Here is a 20,816-nt window from a genome sequence, read left to right on the forward strand (position 1 = left end):
TGCTGCTGGTACACCGATTCCTGCATGTTTGCCATGTTACCAGGGAAACTGTGCAAAGGGCTTAGGTTACTTTCTTGGATATTTAATTCTCATTATGAGATATGCGTAATTTTGTGTACTATACTAGATTAACCGCGTAGTAGTGACACATATATGAGTATGAGTGTGTGGGAGTAGGTGTGTGCACAGCGTCTCGTAAGACAGAAGAATGCAACTGTTGCGTTGGTAGTGTGGTGAGGAAGATGGCGAGACAAAGAGAGTGCTGAGACGCGTGCAAATATGTATCGACGAATATCTTGTAAATCACATATTAAATAAATGTGAAATTATTTTGATATCAGTTCTAAATGTAATCTGAATGTTCCTATACATTTATTTCGGCGATTAAGATCCACAATTCTCAACACTCATTTATCGTTCATTTCTCTAACTGAATTTCTTCCATTGCGACAAGTTGAGAGAATGGGAAATAGCGAATATAATAGGAAGGCAGATAGGTAAAATAAATTCTCTCGTTGAAAACGTAGGGGCGAAATTGAAGGAAGTTTATACGCTTTCGAAATAACTTTTAGAGAAATCCAGCACACTTTTCTTCTCTGATTATTGTCACAAAATCATCGATATTAAGTTTCACAAACATCGTTTCATTATTCAGCCGCTTCGCGGTGGCGCAAGCTCGGTAATAATCCACAGAGAGGCATTGCACCGATTCCTTTCCACTTCTGATCTCGTAGCCCAACAGCAACTGACAACCAGTAATCTCCGACTGTTCACAAAGGAACCGAGGCTTCCGCAAAGCCCGTTTGCAATAAGATCAACCGTATATCTCGATTTAGCCTGTCTGATCTTGTGGAGCGCTTGTGGCGCCCTTTCGCTACCGCAAATAGTTTTACTTTCTGATAAAATGCCGCTCAGAATCTATCTATGCGACCAATACAATCACAGTAATCGTCTATAGAAACCCAATTACCAAAAATTTAACCTGTCAATTTTTGCAACATCTATTTGCTTGGACGTGTTAAAACACAGCTATAATTGAATTTGGAAAATCGATCTAGCCAATACAATTATTGAAACTCTTTTAATTGGATAAATTGTCATCAAAGAAACAAACACCAAACAGGCTTTAAAAGTTTCACACTATTCAAATTATTCGGCTTTATAGAATCGGACAGATTGGTCTTTGCCGACAACAGTTAATTGAAACGATCCATCTCGCATCATATATCACAGAAGACGACCATTCAGAAAGAGAACGAACTTTCCCTTCTCTGTCAACAAACGTTTGCCCGTTTCGCACCCCTCTGTCGTGCATCAGCAACCGTACTCGTTGCCAATATCCTCAGGATCCTATCGGTTTGGCGACTAATGAATGTTTATTAGTACAGGATCTGCCGACGTATCGTTCCAGGCTCGAGACGGATCGATACGGGTCTAGACGTTTGTGCCTCGAAATAATTGATTCTAACCTGATACGAGATCCACAAGCTAAGGGATGAGACAGCTTGAAACTGTTCGTCGAGATACGCTTCCGTGATATTCCCGGAGACTACTTAAAGGAGACCGACTTCTGTGTGTTTCTTGGTCGATGGGGAAAATAGCGATAGGACCTTCTGTTCTGAAATCACTTGCTCAAACCTTGTCAAACTTCCGAAAGGAGGAACCTAACGAAACCTTGACATCAGCTATTTAATCTCGCCACACAAATTCCTTATTTTTAATATGTATTTTAATATGTATTTCACATAGTTTCGCGAATTGTTAATAAATTGATTCGGCCGCAACCTTCTGAAGCCTCGTCATACCTTTGCAAACCCAAAATTTAATTATCATCGTCCAGTAGATTTACATCATCTACGGTCATTCAATTTACCAAAATTTCTTATCCAGCTCGCAGATCGAAATATCCAGCCGTGTAGTGAGGTTCACGTCGTGTTCATACGTACATACGTTGATACGTACGGTAGGTGTCCGCGTGCGTACACGTTCGCGCTTAGTGCCCGCTATTAGGAGTAAAACCGGAAATAGAAGTGGCTGAACTTTAACTAGCTTCGCAGCGGAATGGTCTCGTTCTCTTCATCAACTCAAACTACGGGAATTAGCTTCTGGCCCCCGTCCAGATTACTTCTGTACGCTCTCTTCCGCCGCTTGCCCCGTCCCCATTTATCTCGTTCCTTCTTGCTTCCTCCGTCAAGAAACTTCTTCCTAATATGTTAATTATGAAAACGATAAGCGAATGATAATCAGCAGTGGTTATTTCGAACCGCTCGTCCTCTCTTCGACACTGTACCAATTTTCCCGTTATCGCCGTGCTGCAACGAGTCGGAAGTAGCTGTCGTTCCTCCTTCGTTCGTTAGGGCTAACTGCCGCTTGAGGCGTGATAGTGTTCTTGTCTTTTCGAATATCCTTCTGATTGAATCCTTCCATAATATGCGCTCTCCTTGCTTCTTGTCTGATTTTCTTTTTTTTTAAAGCGTAAAATAGATCAAATAAGAGATAATATAGTAATCACAAAATTCGGAATAAAATTCAGCTCTCTATAGGTAAATTGTATTATTTATGTTCACGCCTAATTCTGTTACTTATTGAACTCTTTCGTATGTTATAGTTAATCAAATTTTAAGTTCAATATTTAATAGATTTCTCAGGAAAAATGAATATCTATTTTGGAGAAATGTACGTGTGAAGTTTCGCCAGGAATGCGAATGATCCAAAAGGGTCAGTGATGGAGTAGAACAAAGTGTACACCTTCCAATAGCTTTGAACGAGTAATTGATTAAAAATTTAATACAGCTTCATTGTCGTCAACAACTACGTGTATCGAAAGTAACGCATATATCCACATCATTGTCATATTTGTCACCTACTCAAATTAGCAACGCCGACGTAATGGCTCGTTACAATTACCAGCTGCCGCTTTTCAATTACATAATCGAGTTAATTAACCTACCGGCGTGCAATTAACGGTAAACCTGGCGCAACGTTCCTCGAAAGTAACGAAAGTTCCATGAATAGTAACGCTCATGGTGTGCCCCAAAAATCACGACGGTGGCGGCTGCATAAAGCACAAGCTATTCTAAAATTGAACAGGAACAAACGAGCCACACCGCGCCGGAATAAAATATCATTAATGTAATGAGTCGAGCGAGAAGTCGTTTAAACAACGTCCGTGCAAATGATGCGATTCGTTAATGCAGTCGCGAGCAACCGGTGAATTAGCGTCGGAGACAAACGATTATACGATTTAACGGGCCGGTTAACTCGTCGATAGCGTTTTAATACGTTCGCCATCCTCCGAATTATTTCCACCGATCGTCGATGTAACAGCGAAGAGCGCGATAAATGAGAAACGTAGATATACCGAGTGCCTAGTTTAATTATATTCGTCTCTAAAGTTAGTAATAATTAATTAGTAATAATTCCATGTATATAAATAAATTTTGAGCAAAAAGAAAATACTCTAAGCTATGTAATCTGCAACTTCTAAATGAGAGGTTACACCCTTAGTAATCATTTTCCAAAATGCTATAACACAGTTGCCATATTAATGGTAGTAAACTCTAAAAGCTCCATTTAAATTACGCTCTATACCTATGTACAACCCTAGCTTTACAAGCTGTATCACGTATTTCGATATTTCTATGAAACATATTCTCGCGTTATTAAATATTATAACGATACATGTTATATATATAATTATGTTAAATTTAATATTTTAGATGAAAAGGACAAAAACGGTGGAACGATACGGTAGAATTACAAGGAAAATTACTAGTGCAAGGATCGATATGCTGAATTTACTTTTAGGGCCGAACAGTGTGCATTACATATAGGAGGCAAATTCGTGTACGGCCGCGGATAAATTGCAACGAGCGTCCTCTGGTCGCGCCAGCTGCCGGCGAATCGCGCATTTGCGTCACGGTCGTCACGTAACTTGTTTTACATGGCCGCTTTTGTCCTGCATGAATCTTATTAGCGCCAACCCATTTTCCCAGGAATCGAGTTAAATGCAGTTTTACACATTAAACCGTTCCCGTTGCTTGTTCATCGTTCCCAACAAATAGGAAGGGCGAGTTCGTTACTTTCGCCGCCAGCTGTCGATCACTCGGAAATCATCGATTAATAATTAGCTATCACTTGAAACGTTTGCATACCACGCGACCCGTGTTTTATGTCAGTCGAGTCAAAAGTGATGTATTTGTAGGTTATTTTTTAAGAAGTTGATAATATTCTTAATACGAGGAATTTGTTATTAGCGTTACTAAGCGAAGGATGGTCTGCCGTGAATAGTGCGCGTAGATAATATCACTATGGAGAATGTTAGTTCGTAGTGGCAAGCATTTCGGAATTGTAATTCAGCGATACAGGGAATTCTGAAATAACGACGTGTACAATTATCTGTAGATCAGATATACACGCGAAGATTAAATTTCAATCTATGCTGTTTCATGGAAACGCCAGGATAGTGGCCAGTCTCTGATTCGTCGGACTAGTTAGCAAGTCATAATCTCACGGAAAATTATCGTTGCTGCTTTAGTGTGTATAGATAGATTGCGATCTCGTTTAAAGCTAATCGAAATTAATTACTGCAATATTGAAAACAAATTCTTAAGCTCTCTATCTAGCTAACGGTGTAACACATTACGAATCTTTAGCACCACGTCAAATTACATTCCTTCTGACGAGTATCGTAATTCCGCGCAAACGGAATTAACACATTTTAAATACTTGGTACATCGTAGGACGAAACGTGCGAACGTACGACGAAGACACGACGACGCGACGGTAAAAATACACGTCGTACTTTTTTTTTTCTCACCCCGCGGCATTGTTTCCACGGGGAAAGTGGTTTATATTTACCCCCAGGGAAGGATGACTTTTATAGGAGAAGCGGAATCCCATCAAGCGCATAATATAGCCGCCTATCGAGTTGGTCGGGAGCGGCGCGCAATCGACGCGCGAACAATACGTTCCGTACGGAGCGATATAATCGTTAAATATTTCGTTTCGCCGTTGTATAAATCGTATCCGTCAAAGCGTTATTTTTTTCCGCGCTATATCTTTTTTTCCTTCGTTTTTCATCCGTTCCTCTCTTTTTCTTTTTCGCGCTTTTCTCCTTTTTTCATCTTTTTTTTTTTTTTTTTGTTCGATCGAGGTTGGTTGTTGTTTTAATCCGAACTGTTAATCTCATAGATCGATCTCCGGCCGCGGCGGGTAATTCAATACGGCCGGGGCGAACAATTTTCATTCATCAGCGCGAATTCCATCAGCGAAGATATTCCAACGTTTGAAACACCGTGCTGAAAACGGGGTGAAAAAAAAAAAAAAAAAATTGTGCGAAGCGCGCTTTAGAGAAACGAGGCTTCGATATTTTCTAGCGATTTCCGCGTCCTCTTCGCTGGTGTCGCTCGTACGCTCTCGACACTGAATTATATAGGTTAGACGGAGAAAGTTTCCAGCGAGTTTCTATTATATTTACCACTTTATTCGATGGCTGAAGGATTCTCGATTGTCGCTTGGTAACCTATATGAACGTTCGTGACGAGGTTTCTTTGGAAACGTTAATTGGGCGTTGTCGTGGAAACGGACTTTCTGGAATTCATTCGACTTCATGCTGTGTTATAGTGCACTATTGTCGGTTATGAATAATGTATTTTAGGTAGATCGTTTTTAATAGGCCAGATTATAGATATACTTTCTCGATTGAATTTTAATTAAAAGTCCATAAAATACAGTGACGTGCAAAAGTGTAAACACACTCCGCTGATTTTATGTAAAAGGCGATAATACGACTAATTTTTCAAGTGATCGGTAAAGATTAGATAACAGTAACAACAAGCTACGTCTGATTAACGAAATGTAATAGTACATTTTCATTAACATTAATAATGTACAGAATATTTTATAATAATTGTGTTTTGAAACAATGTTTACAGTTTTGCACGTTTCGTCAGAAATATAGCATGTAAGTATAGTACGAAGATAGCATGTAAATGTCAGGGAAACGAAACTGTCAATAAGCACTGATTGTCCACTGTTTCGCAGTCAACTGTTTCACACCATTGTTAGATTACTTTTCAGTTTGATATGCTTAATCCAAGTTGAAGCCACTTAGTGAAGATAAAAGGAACAGTATTATTTGTTTGTGTGATAAAGGTTTGTCGTTGCGGCAAATTGCAAAGAAGCGGAAGGGGACGATTCTACGCGAAAAATCACGCGCGAAGGATCGTAGGGATATTGATGGCTCATTAGGCCTGTCGGCGCTTACACTTCGGTGATACTTGTACCGACGAAACTGTTGGAAAGTTTTGTTGTCGAGTGCCGCTGCAAATACTTTTTATATCGAGATAATGTCTCCGATGTTTGTTTGTTGCTAACTGCGATAGTATTTATAATTTATAATAGTAATATTCTTGAGTATTCCAAGTACTCTCAACAGTTGCGACCTCGTGGGTAATCAGACGGTCGTCTCGCGATTTAATGTGTGTGCGCCTTATAAAAACTTCCGAGTGGGAAAACAAGGAAAGCGTGGAAAGAAACGAACCTAGATTCTCGCAGGATCCATGTAAATTTTGCAGTAAGAGAGGAAAGATGGGGGATGGAGCCGTCTCGCAGGATCGATAGAAACTTTGCTCGATTCATCGTGGTCCGCTTGCGCTACTATCGAAGGATAAACGGTAGTTTGTTCTACTTTTATCATGGCGGTAAGGAGAAACGCTTTCTACGGTGAATATTTCTAAAATCTTTATTACTGCTCATTGATAGTTAAAATAAGATTATTTCCATCTAAGATATCTTACTACTAAAAATAAAAATACGCAGCCGATATACGTCATACTCAAGAATAACTGTTTGAAACTAATATCCTCTTCAAATCTAAATTAAATTAAACGAAATTCTAATCTAAGTAATCTCTGAACATAATTTTTCAAACTATTATTCACTATTATCTATCAATTTACAATTATTATCTGTAACAGGATGACTGATTATACGTATATATTATTATATTATTACATCACGTATTTATTAGTACTCATATCAGTTAGTAATAACAGAGGCACAGAAATTGAATAATATTCTGTTACTACGTGACGATGTAGGTAATGCGATAGTGAACTTAAACGCGTTCATTATAAAATTAATTCACGCACACTTCGGTTATTCCCAGATGAGGAAAAACGACACTAGTGCCGCGACAGTCACCTCAATTCTCTCTGGTCCTCGATTAAACGCGAACGAACGAGATGGTTGCAATTTAAAGGGGACGATGATCACTTATGGAGACACTTGTTTGCGCCGAGGCGCGTTTCTGCACGACAAGAGCCCGCGGACTAAAACCGAAACGAGGGATGACAGAGCACAATTGACGGCCACGGCGATAGCAATGCCCATTTTATCCCCAGGAGGATATAAATAAAACTCAAATTGAGCGAGGGTGCGCCACCGACGCGATGCGCTGCGTCTACAATGTATTTACGCAGCCAGCACTTCCACCCCGTAATTTCATTTTAGATAAAAATTCCGCAACCCTTCCCGACGTCGATATTTACATTTTTATCCGCCCGCTGATATTTTTGTTTACTCGCCTCGTCGTTTCCACTACAGTTCTGGTTTCCGTGGTAGATTTCACGGTTGCATCATGGCTTCATCACAGTCAAGTTTTTCATTCCCCTTTCCTTTCTTTTTTTTTTTTTTGCTTTCGATGAGATTCGCGTAAGATATTTACATATCGCGATTTACTGTGTTCCTGAACATGTAGTTCATGATCAACGCATGATCCGTGATTGCTAAACTCTTCTGTCTCGTATTTGTGGATTTTCTCCTTATCCAGAATATTTGTAAAATACAGAATTCGTTAAAAATTACCGTACAACCATTTAGAAAATTTCAGGAATTTTTTTTTCTTAATTCGTTGAAGCTAGATCACCAAGCAATGGTTTGCCATATTGTAAATTGATTGAAAATAAAAGCAAACGAAATGTTGCGTTAACATTGTACCTTAATGGTAGTGATCCTATGCATTCCACTGAAACCCTACCACCACACACAATCAATCAGAGAAAAAAGGCAAAAATGTTTCCCTCGGTCGAGAATCGTCGCATTAAATATGTATTACCTAGGCGTTGGTAAGTGGCGCGCAATTAATACTTTCGAATTCAATTAGCCAGGCGCGCATGAAGAATCTTCGAATAAAACTCGCGACCATTGCCGCAGAGACGCGGAGAAAACGTCGGCCGTGGTGAAAACGCAGTAAAAAACGTGGGCGAGCGCCACCCTAGCCTGGGCGGATTGCATTAATTCCATGCACGACACGTAACCCTAGCAATAAAGTGGCGTAATTGCCGATGCGTCCGTGCCCTTTGGGCGAGAAGAACACGGGCAGAAAAGCCCATTGGCGTCACGGCTACGAGAGGCGGAATGGAGGAAGGTGGCCTTACAAATCCAGCTCGACGCGCCCCACACGGAGCACGCAGACACGAAGCCGACTTATGCGAGCCACGTGCGCCATTCTAATTTGCTTACGAGCAGCGTGGCCTTAAAGCAGAATGCGTTACGGGGAACCCGTACGTGCGACGACCACCATGGCGCGAACAATGCGACGCTGTCCTGCTCGTTCTCCTTTTCTTATTGTTTCGCTGCTTCTAACCTGGACATGATCCATTCGGCCGACATTCTTTACGCGACCGAATAAAGAAGTCAAGTGGCGTTCCGCGTGAATACGTCGTTTCACGGGGTCTGATCGTTTGGTGAATGTGTACGGTGCGGTGGAGACAATTGACAGTGGACTGTTTGTATGGGTGGGATTTTTCGGAGGTTCGATTGATGTCACTGGGGGATCAATGGGGTACTGTGGATTTGGAGTAGGCTGATAAGGCCAGAGTTTGTAGATTACGTGGAGTGATCGAGGGGATGGTTACTTAAGTGGTTGTTGTTCGGTGAAGTAGGGTAAGATACAGGGGTTAGGTGAGGACTCGTTAACTTGACGAAAATATTTAATCGTTAGATATTTTTATTACTTGTTGAACGAAATCTTATCGAGACTACAATAAGATATTTTCTCGCGAATATCGTTTTGAACAAACTGGGAGGATGATTTGCATGTACTCGATCCAGAACGCGAATCTTTTATTCTTCGATTGGAAAGCGAAATCGATGCGCTTGTCGCGGAAAAAGACGTTGCAAATTTTATTCCATTCCTTCATTTCGTCGCTATCGTATCCAGACCAATTTATATTCCGTCGGAGAGTCGCGCGGAAAGCCTGAAGGACCTAATATAATCCTGGGTACAAGGGGTGGCCGGTACGCTTGGGATCTAACCTGCATACATTTCCCAAATAGGCGCGTTAATGTTAAGAATACCGCGCGCGTGTTTTTCCGCCGCGGAGGGGCGCAAGAAAAAAAAATATAACCGTGACGAAAATATTAGGGGAGGTTCGTGTCCCGAGATCTACTGCACCTCCCTTCCTGTAGTTTCGTTCCTATTCGGAAGCAATGCTGAGTACGCATTTATTTCATAAGAGATACTATTTTTTGTCTTTAACATAATAATAGTGGAGTATATAGGATGGCGTATCATCGAGCGTCGATCGGTGTCGCTTGAGGGATTAGTTCACAACATGGCAATATTCGTAGCAGAAACAGCGGCAACAACTACCGCAACGTCTATTAGCCCTATAGTTCACCGTTGCAAGCAGCTAAAACTACGACAATCGCATCGCCGAATTCCATTTACCGCGATACGTCTGGCGTGGCGTAACTCGGCAAATTAGATGACGTCGTAAGGTAATTTGAGCGGTCTCGAAGGAGCGGCTTTAATTCCGTGTAAATACGCGAACGAACAATTTACAGCTGGAACCCCGGGCCTGGATGAAATTTGCGATTTGACCGATAATTCTACGAAGTTACCCGACGTCCGGCATTTGCATTGTAAATCGGCGATGTCGCCGCGCCGTGGATCGCTTAAGGAGCCCAGCCCGACAAACTTTGTAATCGTATACAATTCTCCAGCTGGCGCTTTTTCCACCGAATAATTAGCAACGCTACCTATTTCGGTACTGGTGTTTCGATACAGCGTCCGTTACTCTCCAGTATCACCTTTAACAGGTGCAGTTTTGGGTCAAAGTTAAAAGTGGACCCATTGACCTAACCTCGTCACGTACGATCGATCGTTCAACGACGATCATCGGGCAATTATGAATTCGCTAACGATAGTAAATTATTTGTATGATTGGTTAACCATTTAGCTTGTAGAATTTTGTTATTGACTTTCATATTTTGTAAATGAAAGATGTGATTTATGTTAGATACCTCGCCGTTTTTCGTGAATTTTTAGGTTAAATTACAGTTGGATGGAAAAATATATTATTTTGGAAAAAACTTTTCATTTAGCTTAGGATGCTGTTAAATATTTTCTAAACATAATTACGTATATTGGATTTAGACAATTTGTAGGTTAACGTAAAGATAAAATAAAGTTCTTCACAGAAAGAAAGAAATAAACACACAATGCAAACTTACAATGTAGACATTCAACTCAAACATAAAAATTGAGAAAGAAAGAAAACAGAAATAAATTATCCTCACCCAAAATAAACAACCAATTTTGATAAATACAACAATTCATCTTGTTTTTTATATTAAATTTAAAAGCATGGCTCGCAGGCAAACTGGTAAACATTAACCTAACCCAACTTCCACTTACCAACACGGTCTATGTCTTCTTGCGTATAGTAGTGATGCATCGTTGCTGCTGGGTCAGCTTGCGGTAGCAATTGAATCACTCGGGCGACAGTTTATGGCCGTACGATGATCATCACAACCAATACAGTGGTCACTTTACTCAGCTATTACTCACTTCCATCTCAAACAGTCGCGAGACCGCCCATTCGCCACTTCCTGCACCGTATATAGTTTCGTCCGTGTTTCCAAATCGTAACACTTTATCTAAATCCACGGAAGCCACGATTTTATCTCCCTCCCCTCCCAATACCAGACTTCAAGTTTGACAAACGAAGTCAAAACGAGTTGCAATCTACGAAAGGCAAAAACGCGTAAACAAGTCACACGACGATCGCTGAACGAAACGACGGTCGTTTACCTTTCACCCTTCGTCCCATAGTTCAACGAAACGTAAGTCGGTCGTATGTAGACCAACGTAAATAATATTCTCGATGATACTCTGGATAAATCGGCGCCAGGTTACCTCGACACACCTTGTCCGCGCACGACGCGGTTAATTTTCGACGTGGCTGTCAAACCAACTGATCTATCGACGCGCGGCTCTTCGGCTGCTTTGCCGACGGCACTGTTTACGTGTACGCGCGGTTACACACTCACACACAATGTATCAGAGCCGTGTTCGTGTTGTAAATCGCCAATACACTCGTGAGGTGCACTCGAATTTTCGCGCGAGGTTTCCCAGTCGAACTTTAAGGTTATGATAGAAGTGAAAGCCTTAACGGGATGCTGTATACGTACGCAACACTCGGCGACCAGGTGGCGGTTGCTCGCGTGGCCGAGCCGGCGGGCTGTGTAATCAGGACGAAGAGAGAAGGAGATAAATTGAGAAAACGAACGAAACGTCAACCGGCGAATCGATTGACGCGATGGAAATTTTCTTGGCGACACAACGATATCAACAACAATCGAAACACGGGCCAAAACGACAGGTCCAACAACATTGTGGTGGAAAACGCTGGTCCGCGACGCGAGTCTGCGCAGTAGGCTGTTCGCGCGGCAGCCACGCTACGCAGCCAGTGGCGACGGTGGCGCCATCACAGTCGTCGCGCCAGCGTCGACACGCAGTACACCCCCGCAACATCCTGCTGCTGCCTACTGCCACCTACAACCCCCCAAAATCTACGGTCCTCATCGTACGCGTTGCAAACGTTCACCAGCCTACAACCGCCGCCACCGTTGCCGCCGCTCGTTCTCCCATCCGCCCCCGACCCACCGTCGCTCGCTGCGGTATCGATTGGCCCAGTTGTCCCTCGTCAGAACGCCGCGGCCGCTCCAACATTCGTACCGTCGTGTTTTCTTCATTTTCGTCTTTCTTATTTCGCATTGCCTTTTTCCTGTTCCGATTTGTTACTTTCATTTGGATGATTTTGAAGAAGAGACGAATGATTGAGGGAAGCGTGTTTTAGATTAGGCTCAGATGCTTGTTTTCGTGTTTCCTACGTCTTCGTCTCTCTTATGTTGCTTATTTTCCCTATGTCGATTCATTAATTTGACTTAAACGATTTTAAAGAGAGATAGGATGAACACGATTGAGTCAGGTGAATTTTTAGATTAGATTCGATTAGATATATATCAGGGTGAGGCGAGTGACAATTAGTCTATGTTGAAAGAATGGGATTGGAAGTTATAAAATGCGATCTCTTAAAAACTGAATAAATTTTTTTAACTTTCGTTATCGATCTCAATCTCCATACCAATGTCTTCCTGTTTGTTTTTTATTGAAAAATTACTACCTTTAACCACTTCAAACAAATGGTTGAAAACTGACAAAGAATTTAACTTTGCACCCCTAAACTAATTGGATCAATGAAAACGAAAAGTTTTCTTCAGAATTAAATCTTCGATAATAAACGAACTTCTTATAATAAACGAACGATCAATTCGTAGCAACTAGTTCGTATAGTAGCGACTCTTTTAACAAAAGGCGTCGGAGCTTTGTGAGATCGGCAAAGACGAATCAATTGCACGATCTGCATGCTTCTCAGACTGCGATCCTCACTCGAGGACATCTCAAACAACTTGCTCACGGAAGGACAATTACCAAACTATAGGATCCGGACTGTAGACGGTTGTTACACAATTCGGAATACTGCAAGAACTTTCGATCATGCCCGGCAATCCACCGGGCGATATTGCATCCCACTAGAGGAAGCTACTTCGAACGTTCACGCTGATACGCAGCCTCTGAAAGCTCAACTTCCTCGGGAATACGACACTTCTTCGTCTTTATCGCCGATAAAACACTCTTCTACAATTTGGCCAAACGTATCCAAACCGGGCCTTTCTTTACTAACTTTCGTAATGTACAGGCTGTTCACGAATTCATGGTATCGATACATCGAGTGTATAGTATTTATTGAGTACTTATTGAGATGGCTGGCAAAGTAATGGCAATCGCGATAAAATAATACTTTCTTTTATTACTATAAAAAAACACGATAAATGAAGATGAATTTTTCATATCTTCTTCCATTAAGAAGAGAAAAGACATCAGAATGTGTAGTATACTATCTATTACATTCAAGTCGTTAAAATAATTAAATCATAAAGTTGTGGATCTTGCCGCAAAGGCTATTTTTGCACAATTTATTTCAACCAAGACTCGATTATATAAATTTCATTTATTATTCAATTATTTTGTACTGAAGGAAGCTTCCATCAAAAATACCTTTGTCGGTACATTTTATTTAAGACACACACACACTCTCTCTCTCTCTCTTTCTCTTTATTATCTCCTCGCAGAAAAAAAATCTTCACATATCAAGATTCTTCCAGTATCAACGATAAAATAAAGGCGAAAGCACAATAGATTTTTGGAAGAAAATTCCGGAATTCCAAGGGAAACTAGTCCTTAGGCTTCTTCTGTTGATCTGAACGAGGGTGGATCGTTCGCCGGGAAACACGGGGTATACGGGGCAATGGTAGCCAGTGCGATCGTGACCGGGGAGAACCAGAAAACAGGAGGGCGCATAAACGACAAAGGAGGGCAGGCATTATTACGTGCCAGGGCTGAATGCATGACAATGCCAAGCGAGATTCTCGTTCCTCGTTCGTTTCCACCGATCCCAAGCATCGAGTTCTCTCTCTGTACTTCGGCTTTGTCCCCTTGGTCGGTGGGAGTCTCGCGGGTGCGGCCCAAGCACCGTCATGGGACCGCCATCGCTTCCACAATGCTACGCTAACAAGGTCAGCAATTAATGAATCGCTGGAAACGCGTCGCCATAAAAATGCGACTATTCTAGGGGGACTCTACGCATATGTATGGCACGGGGTGACTAGAAATCGACTTCCAGGTTGACGTGGCCCTTTAAATTTCGAAAAGAGAAGAGAACCAAAGAACAAAATTGCGTATAGAACAGAGGAGCGTTCTCTAATATATAATAATATAAATCTAATATAAATTGTCGATGTGGTGAATAGTCCAATCAGTAGATATTGAAAATATATATATATACAAAAAAAAAATTGATGTATACTTCTGTAGATGATATCAAGAATACTTCTATACTTTCTATACTTTATGGAAAACGAAGTTCTCTCTAGATAACAATTACTGCTGCAAAGGTTCGCTATAGCTGGTGTCATAAATTAAAAAAAAAAAAAGAAAGAAAAGCAAAAAAGAAGAGGAAAAAAAAAGAAGTAAAAATAATACTACTATATCTATGCATATGGTAATATCCACGTTTTTTAGCTCGCTAACGGACTTTTCACGTGTCAATAATTCTATCGTCGCGCGAAAAGAAATCGTACACGCGTTTCAAAGTTTTTCTGTTTCGCGTAGCGCAGCCCTCTCTCTGGCGCGCATCCTCTTTATGAAAACTCGCGGCCATTCTCGTCCGACTGCCGCGGTAACGGATGAACTATTTTCCCGTGAATATTTCGGAACTATCAAAAAATATCCTTTGAGGTAAGCATCGCTGGAGAGGCCCGCCGGTGGTTTGCATTCGCCTACTGTGAAAATGGAACTCTTCAAAAATTGAGCGCAACACGTTCCAGATTCAACCAGCTGATATTTCTATTCAGTTGCAATAAAAAATGCCTCTCTTCTTTCGCGTTCCTCGTTACAAAACAAATAAAAAAAAAAAAGCGAAAGAGGAAAAAAAGGGAAAGAAATGAGAAAAAAAGGAGGAAATCCTTGTACTTACAAGGAAACGGTAATATCGATGAGGTAGATAAAGAAACGTAGTTTCATTCAAAAATCTGTGGCTGTTATTACTCGTTGGTGTCTCGAAGTTTCCTCGGTTTTGCTTTATTCGTCTGTTATTAATACCAATATTAATCTAGAGACAAATATTACACGGGATTTCACACACGTTATCGAATGAAAATGTTTTCTATTTGTACGCTCGCCACTGTATAAAAATTGTCTGAATCGTATGAGACAGCTTTGCAACCTTCCTAACTGCAATTCAAACCGCAACGAAATAGATGAAACACAAACTGCACAGCGAACAATGTTTTATACGTTACAGATCGTTATACGTTAGAGATAAAAAGACCAGGGCTGTAACAGCGTGGACGTTTGACGTCAGTACGGCGAAATGGTTGGAAAATAACGAAAGTAAAACGGCGGTCATTCATCGTCGCCTACCGCGATTTTTTAGCGCGCTGGAAATTCGCACTTTTATGATTTCGTTTAAATTACACGGAAACCGGGTCCCCGTTCGACTGGAAACATTACTTTGGAAAATTGACCGCGCACCGGCAAGGGATGAAAGAGGAAAGAACACGAGGGGTGCACGCGTGTTATTTCCATAAATGTCCCCAATGCATAGAATTCGAACGTGAAACGGCAAAACCTCCACCTCGAGGAAATCGATTCTTCGTTTCTGAATTTTTTAACGTGGTTTTAATTTTCGAGTTTTCACCTAGAAGCTACAATTGTTATATACTTCCTCGTTTGGATCTTGTTTCTTTTTTAAATGATTAATAGAACGAGTGAGTGAGAATTATTTGTGTTGATCCTTTCGACAACTTGAATTAATAATTTATTCGCGGCGCGCAGAGAAAGTTGATTATATTCGTAAGAATTTAATGTTTGTCATTTTCAATTCATTTGACTGAATTATCTAAACGCGAAAGTGAAAAGTGAACAGGAAAAATGATAGAAATACGTAAAACAAGGACGTAGTCCGCTTTCTTACGATAACCCAACACCTTAATTAGCACACGATCATATTCATAATCCAAAGGGGTTGAAAAATTAAGCGACAGAATCGTGTAATGCCGTCTACGCGGATGCAAGGTCATCAGCGCGTATAATTCGGTGTTTAACGTAAACGTTAGCGCATTCCTTCGGCGCCCTAATGCTTGCAACGATACGTAGCCCGTGAAAGTAAACCACTGCCGCGACGGATTCCTCGCCTTGCACCGGGAGCCACTAATTACAAGGGACCCGGTAAATTACGTAACTTTCACAAGGCTCTACGTTCTAATTTGCCTCGATCGTTAAAAGTGTCTTCGCCCTCCAGTTTATGCATATTCATCGGCCAATTTCCTTCCTTTCTTTCCTTCCCTTATCTCTCTTTCTCTCTCTCTCTCTCTCTCTTCCCCTTCTTTTCTTTCGAATCGTTTCTCTCTTTTTAACGAGTCGGCGAATCCGAATGAACACCACTTGATTTATTCCATTCGGAACCATCGACCAGACCGTCCCCTAATCATCGTTTTGTAAATTAATGGTGGGCAACGTCGCGTCGCTTCGCGGTTGATCGTGGCGTCGCGGCGCGGATATAATGCACCTATGCGGCATCTCCAATTAACGCGGATGACATCGCTGCATTCCGATAGATACGAACAAACGTGAATGCATACGAGAGAAAAAGAGATAGAGATAGAGATAGATAGATAGATAAATAGATAAAGAGAGAGAGAGAGAGAGAGAGAACGACAGCATTTCTCGTTATTATACAACGTATAACGAGAGGCTATAATTACCTTCGTATATACGGTGCACTTCGTTATCTACGACTCACCGCTGCTAATTATCTCCGCGACTTTTGATACCTGTTCCTTTTTTACTGTTTTTCCTCTTTTTTCAGGATATTTTTACGGGGGAGATCTAATGACGAGTATATAGGAAGGTGTGGAGGGTGCGAGAAATAGGGTTTTATGGTTTTTGTGGGGTGGGTGTCGCGGGTCTCTTGCAGAGTTTATGGACAGTTTATTCATCGTATAACGATCCGTACAGTAAATTCTAATCTTCGAAGTAGAGCGTATTGGATTCTGCGGGTTTATTGGGCAAGGGTGAATAAAAGAAATTAAAGAGGGAGAGGAAGAAGAATGAAAGGAAATAGGTGGAAAATGTAAGGGGAATGGAGTAAACATGGAACAGAAGAAAAAGAAGAGAAACGGAAAGAAAGTTAAAGGAAAGTACGATGAAAGTTCCAAAATACATCGTTGCTTATGGCGTCGCATCAAGCGTGGGATTAACTGAAGTGAAAAAGCTATTACAGAAGAACGTTCTGGCGTTTTCAACTTGAGGCATCAAAAAAACAAAAAAAACAAAAAAAACAAAAAAAAAAAATTCATCCCCCATTTTTAAAACGCTCGACCAGCTTATGAAGGCTTTCTAAACGTTTTGAAGAATCTTCATGCTCGTGAGAGCATCTCGATCAATGGAATACCAGCTACGACACGGAAACTTCATTCGGAACCACAACTCCTCTGGAAGAAGAGTCCATCGAACAATCGTAATCTGGGAACCGGTTCGGTACCTAATTCGTGTTACACGGCTCGCAAAAACCGGTAACAGAATTCCACCTGGCAGTGACGCGTTGGAAATCAAATTGGCCCGGCCAGGGTCACGCGACCTCCGCCGACCGGCGAGAGCAAAAAGAAAGAGACAGAGAAAGCGAGCCATCCAGAGCGAGCTGATTAAATCAACGAATCGAAACTTCACGGCAAGTCGCGGTCATTCAATTTCCCCTGGACTCTCCAAGGCTTTCGTCGATGCAGCCGTAACCTGCCGGGAGCTACTGGCCCAGCGAAAAGTTCTCTTTGATCGTGGATTGCATCGGCCAAGATAAAACGGGACGCAGAATAGAACCTACTAAAACAGCGAAAGAGAAAGAAGCTGAAGCGGCAGAACTAGAGAACCGAACTAGAGGAACGAGGAAAACGGAACAGAGTTCGCGAACAGAGAAGGAACCAATGGAGGGTGCAGCACAGAGTGAACACGGTAGAGTAGAAAGGGAAGGGTAGACGAAAAGACAGCGGAGCTCGACGTGCCGCGACGACTCGCAGCGTGAACGAGAACGAGAACGAGAGGAAGAGTTGGTTGGTAGGAGGAGAAGAGTTACGGGAGCGCATCCACCGAATCACAAATGAGTTGCGAGACTCGATTAAGCATCTTCCGGATGCATTATTAAGGGTACCGGCTAAAGGGGAGAGAAGTAGCGAGAGAGTGGACTCGTCCAGAGGGTTGGATACGTCGACGTCAGCTAACTTGGGGGGTGGGCGAGCAACTAATGGGTTGTAGCCGGTATGTGCAGCGGATTATACGTCCTCGGTCAAGCCGGTACAAGCCATCGTACGAGGAGAAGCTCCAGAGAGCGACAGAGAGAGAAAGAGAGAGAGAGAGAGAGGGAAAGAGAGAGAACTCGATAGAGCGAGAGAACGTGAATGTGACGAAAGAGCAGGATATCGCTCGAACTATCTGTGCAGGCTTAACCTGCAGACTTTATGAACGGACCAGTGTCGAGTTCAAGGCAGATAAGAGCCAACCACCTCCCCGTGGTGTCTTCGTGCCTTCGTTCGTTGAAGTAGGAGATGCGGCCTTGCGAGTCTGTTCTCGTTTCCGTTTTAGGAAAATGCGAAATCCGGTGGATGCTTCCGTAGACACGCGGCCGTCGCTGGGGGTACATTCCATGCACAGCTTTCCAACGATTAACGGTAGATTTCGTGATGGGGATTTTGAATTTAGGTGGGTAGGATGGAGGCCTGTTAATATTCAAACGGTCATCCTCTCGAGGTGGAAGTGGAGGATGTAAAGAATTAACGGCTAGGTTATCGTAATTTTGTCGTCGTTTGGGAATGGCACGGCTGAATTAATACGAGTTGCGAAGGATTTTAATGGGTTCTGTGAAATGGGAAGCAGTTGGTTGAGAGGATGGTCGGTAGAATAGCGCAATGTGCTGTCAACTAGAGGTTTAAACGCCCGTAGTTTCTTCATAACTTCCAGATCTTTTCATACAGAGTCTGCTGATTTTAATCAGAGCTCGATACTACACGTAAGTTGTATTGAAAATGTTAAAAAATAAACGTTGATACAAAGGGATTCCCAAAAGTAAATTAGTACGTTCAAAACAACGGTGATTCACATGATGAATTGGTCCATCCTTCTCACGCAATAAATTAAATACGTTCCAATTTATACAACTCGATATAAAATGCTCAATTTAAGCGCTTGTTTGCGTAGATCAATCGACAATTGAACACCAATTTAGGTTACCTACCAATTTCATTTGAAAATCTCCGGGAATTAATTCGTACAATTAATCAACTTCTACAAATTTCCAATTACTATCAGCAAACTGAAAGTTAATCGAGGAATAAAGAATTCATTGCCGTTGTTAAGCGTACTCCATAATCATCAGGAGAATGTATTCCTCCATAGAGAGTTGTTCAACAAACACATAAAAATAAACTCACTAGACGGCAAAATTGAAGATGACAAGAAGTAAAATCGATCTCCGTCGTTGTCACGTCCTCTACAAACTTGAAATAGCGAAAAATTTTTATGGTTTCGTAAGAACCATCACATATTCCCTTCGCCCCTTGTTATCGAGTCATGTATCCTGTTAGATTTATAAATATTATATTTATAAGACTAAAAAGATGAGAACTTTTCCAATTTAATTTGGGATATCGGAGTTTCTGACATACCATGCCCAATTGAAAGGCATCCAGCTAATGTAATATTAAAGGAAATTTCCCTTTGGAAACCTCGTACAATTATTCTAGCATTCCTTCCACTTCCTAAAACAATTTGCTGATTTCTTTTTTAAAAGCTCCATTATCTACCTGGTCGCGTTCTCTTGTATCTCTTAATTAAACGTCGCCTTCTATTTTTCTAATTAAATTCAATCCGTTTGCAGTTTCTTCCGTTGAAACGACAATTTTAGCTTTGCAAAAATTTCGAATTCGATGGGAACCAAATCTGGGTCATAGAAAAATTGGCAATCCTGTATGATACGCTATTTTGCAAAAGATTGCTAAAATTTAAAAGTCAAATTTCTATCGCTTGTTGATTATCAATGCAACTGTTACAGAGCGCATAAGCTGATACGTAAGCTCCATATATATGTACATATCGTCCATACATACGCAATAAGGTTTGTTTTCAACGTTTGCTAAGTTACATCAAGATCACGCGATACGTTTACGAGATATTCAAATGGCTGGATACATTCCGCACATCGTATTGCACGTTCAACACATATAAAAACACATATACTTTATACTTAGACCGTCCGATCTACGCTATCTTCGCGTAAGTATCCATAACCGAGGTGACAGGGTCAGCCTTGACGGTCAGGAGGTGACTGTGAGGGCTACTTCGCGCGGGATTTCAATTTCATAGCGCGCCAGAACGTCATTCGATCCTTATTCCCGCTTATAAACGCGAAAGGCGTTGCGATAAAAGTTACCAGGCTGTCCAACCTCGAGAAAATGGCAGAGTCATGGCCACTGATGAAACGAGTACGTAGAAAAGGCGATAAGAGAGTCGAACTCTGGCGCGTGAATGGATACTTGGAGAGTTTTTCTGTTTGAGATGTTGCGTAACATTTTATATATATTTACGTAGAGTGTTATTAAATTAGAGAATTGAATATAGAATTAAATTGCTACAGACGACAAAAAATAGGATAATAGACCCACACAGATTGCGAATGAATACTAAACTAAATGAATAAAAGAACTAAATAAATGTCACTTTACATTTCTTATCTGTTCCTGTTTAAGCATACCACGGGCATAAACAAAAGATAGTCCTGACTATAAAATAGAATTTGGTTGATAAATCAGCATGGACAAGCGACAAATAACGAGGTTGCTTAAAAAAAATCAGTTAA

At 41.4% G+C, this 20,816-nt stretch overlaps 1 protein-coding gene across 6 annotated transcripts in view; it reads right to left on the reverse strand.

The window, feature by feature from the left end:
* Positions 1 to 20,816, reverse strand: part of LOC117239971 (teneurin-a) — a 702,004-nt gene that overhangs the window by 253,780 nt on the left and 427,408 nt on the right. Inside the window, exon 1 of one of the 6 annotated variants that reach the window (XM_033506169.1) lies at positions 10,706 to 11,149. The exons of the other annotated variants lie outside the window; for them this stretch is intronic. Coding sequence (XP_033362060.1) covers positions 10,706 to 10,745 — 40 coding nt within the window. The 5' untranslated portion in view covers positions 10,746 to 11,149. Of the gene's footprint in view, positions 1 to 10,705; positions 11,150 to 20,816 lie in introns of those variants that run through there. 6 annotated transcript variants of the gene reach the window in all.

Source organism: Bombus vosnesenskii, unplaced genomic scaffold, assembly GCF_011952255.1.
Source record: "Bombus vosnesenskii isolate JDL3184/JDL3185 unplaced genomic scaffold, Bvos_JDL3184-5_v1.1 scf7180000013262, whole genome shotgun sequence".
Taxonomy (NCBI): domain Eukaryota; kingdom Metazoa; phylum Arthropoda; class Insecta; order Hymenoptera; family Apidae; genus Bombus; species Bombus vosnesenskii.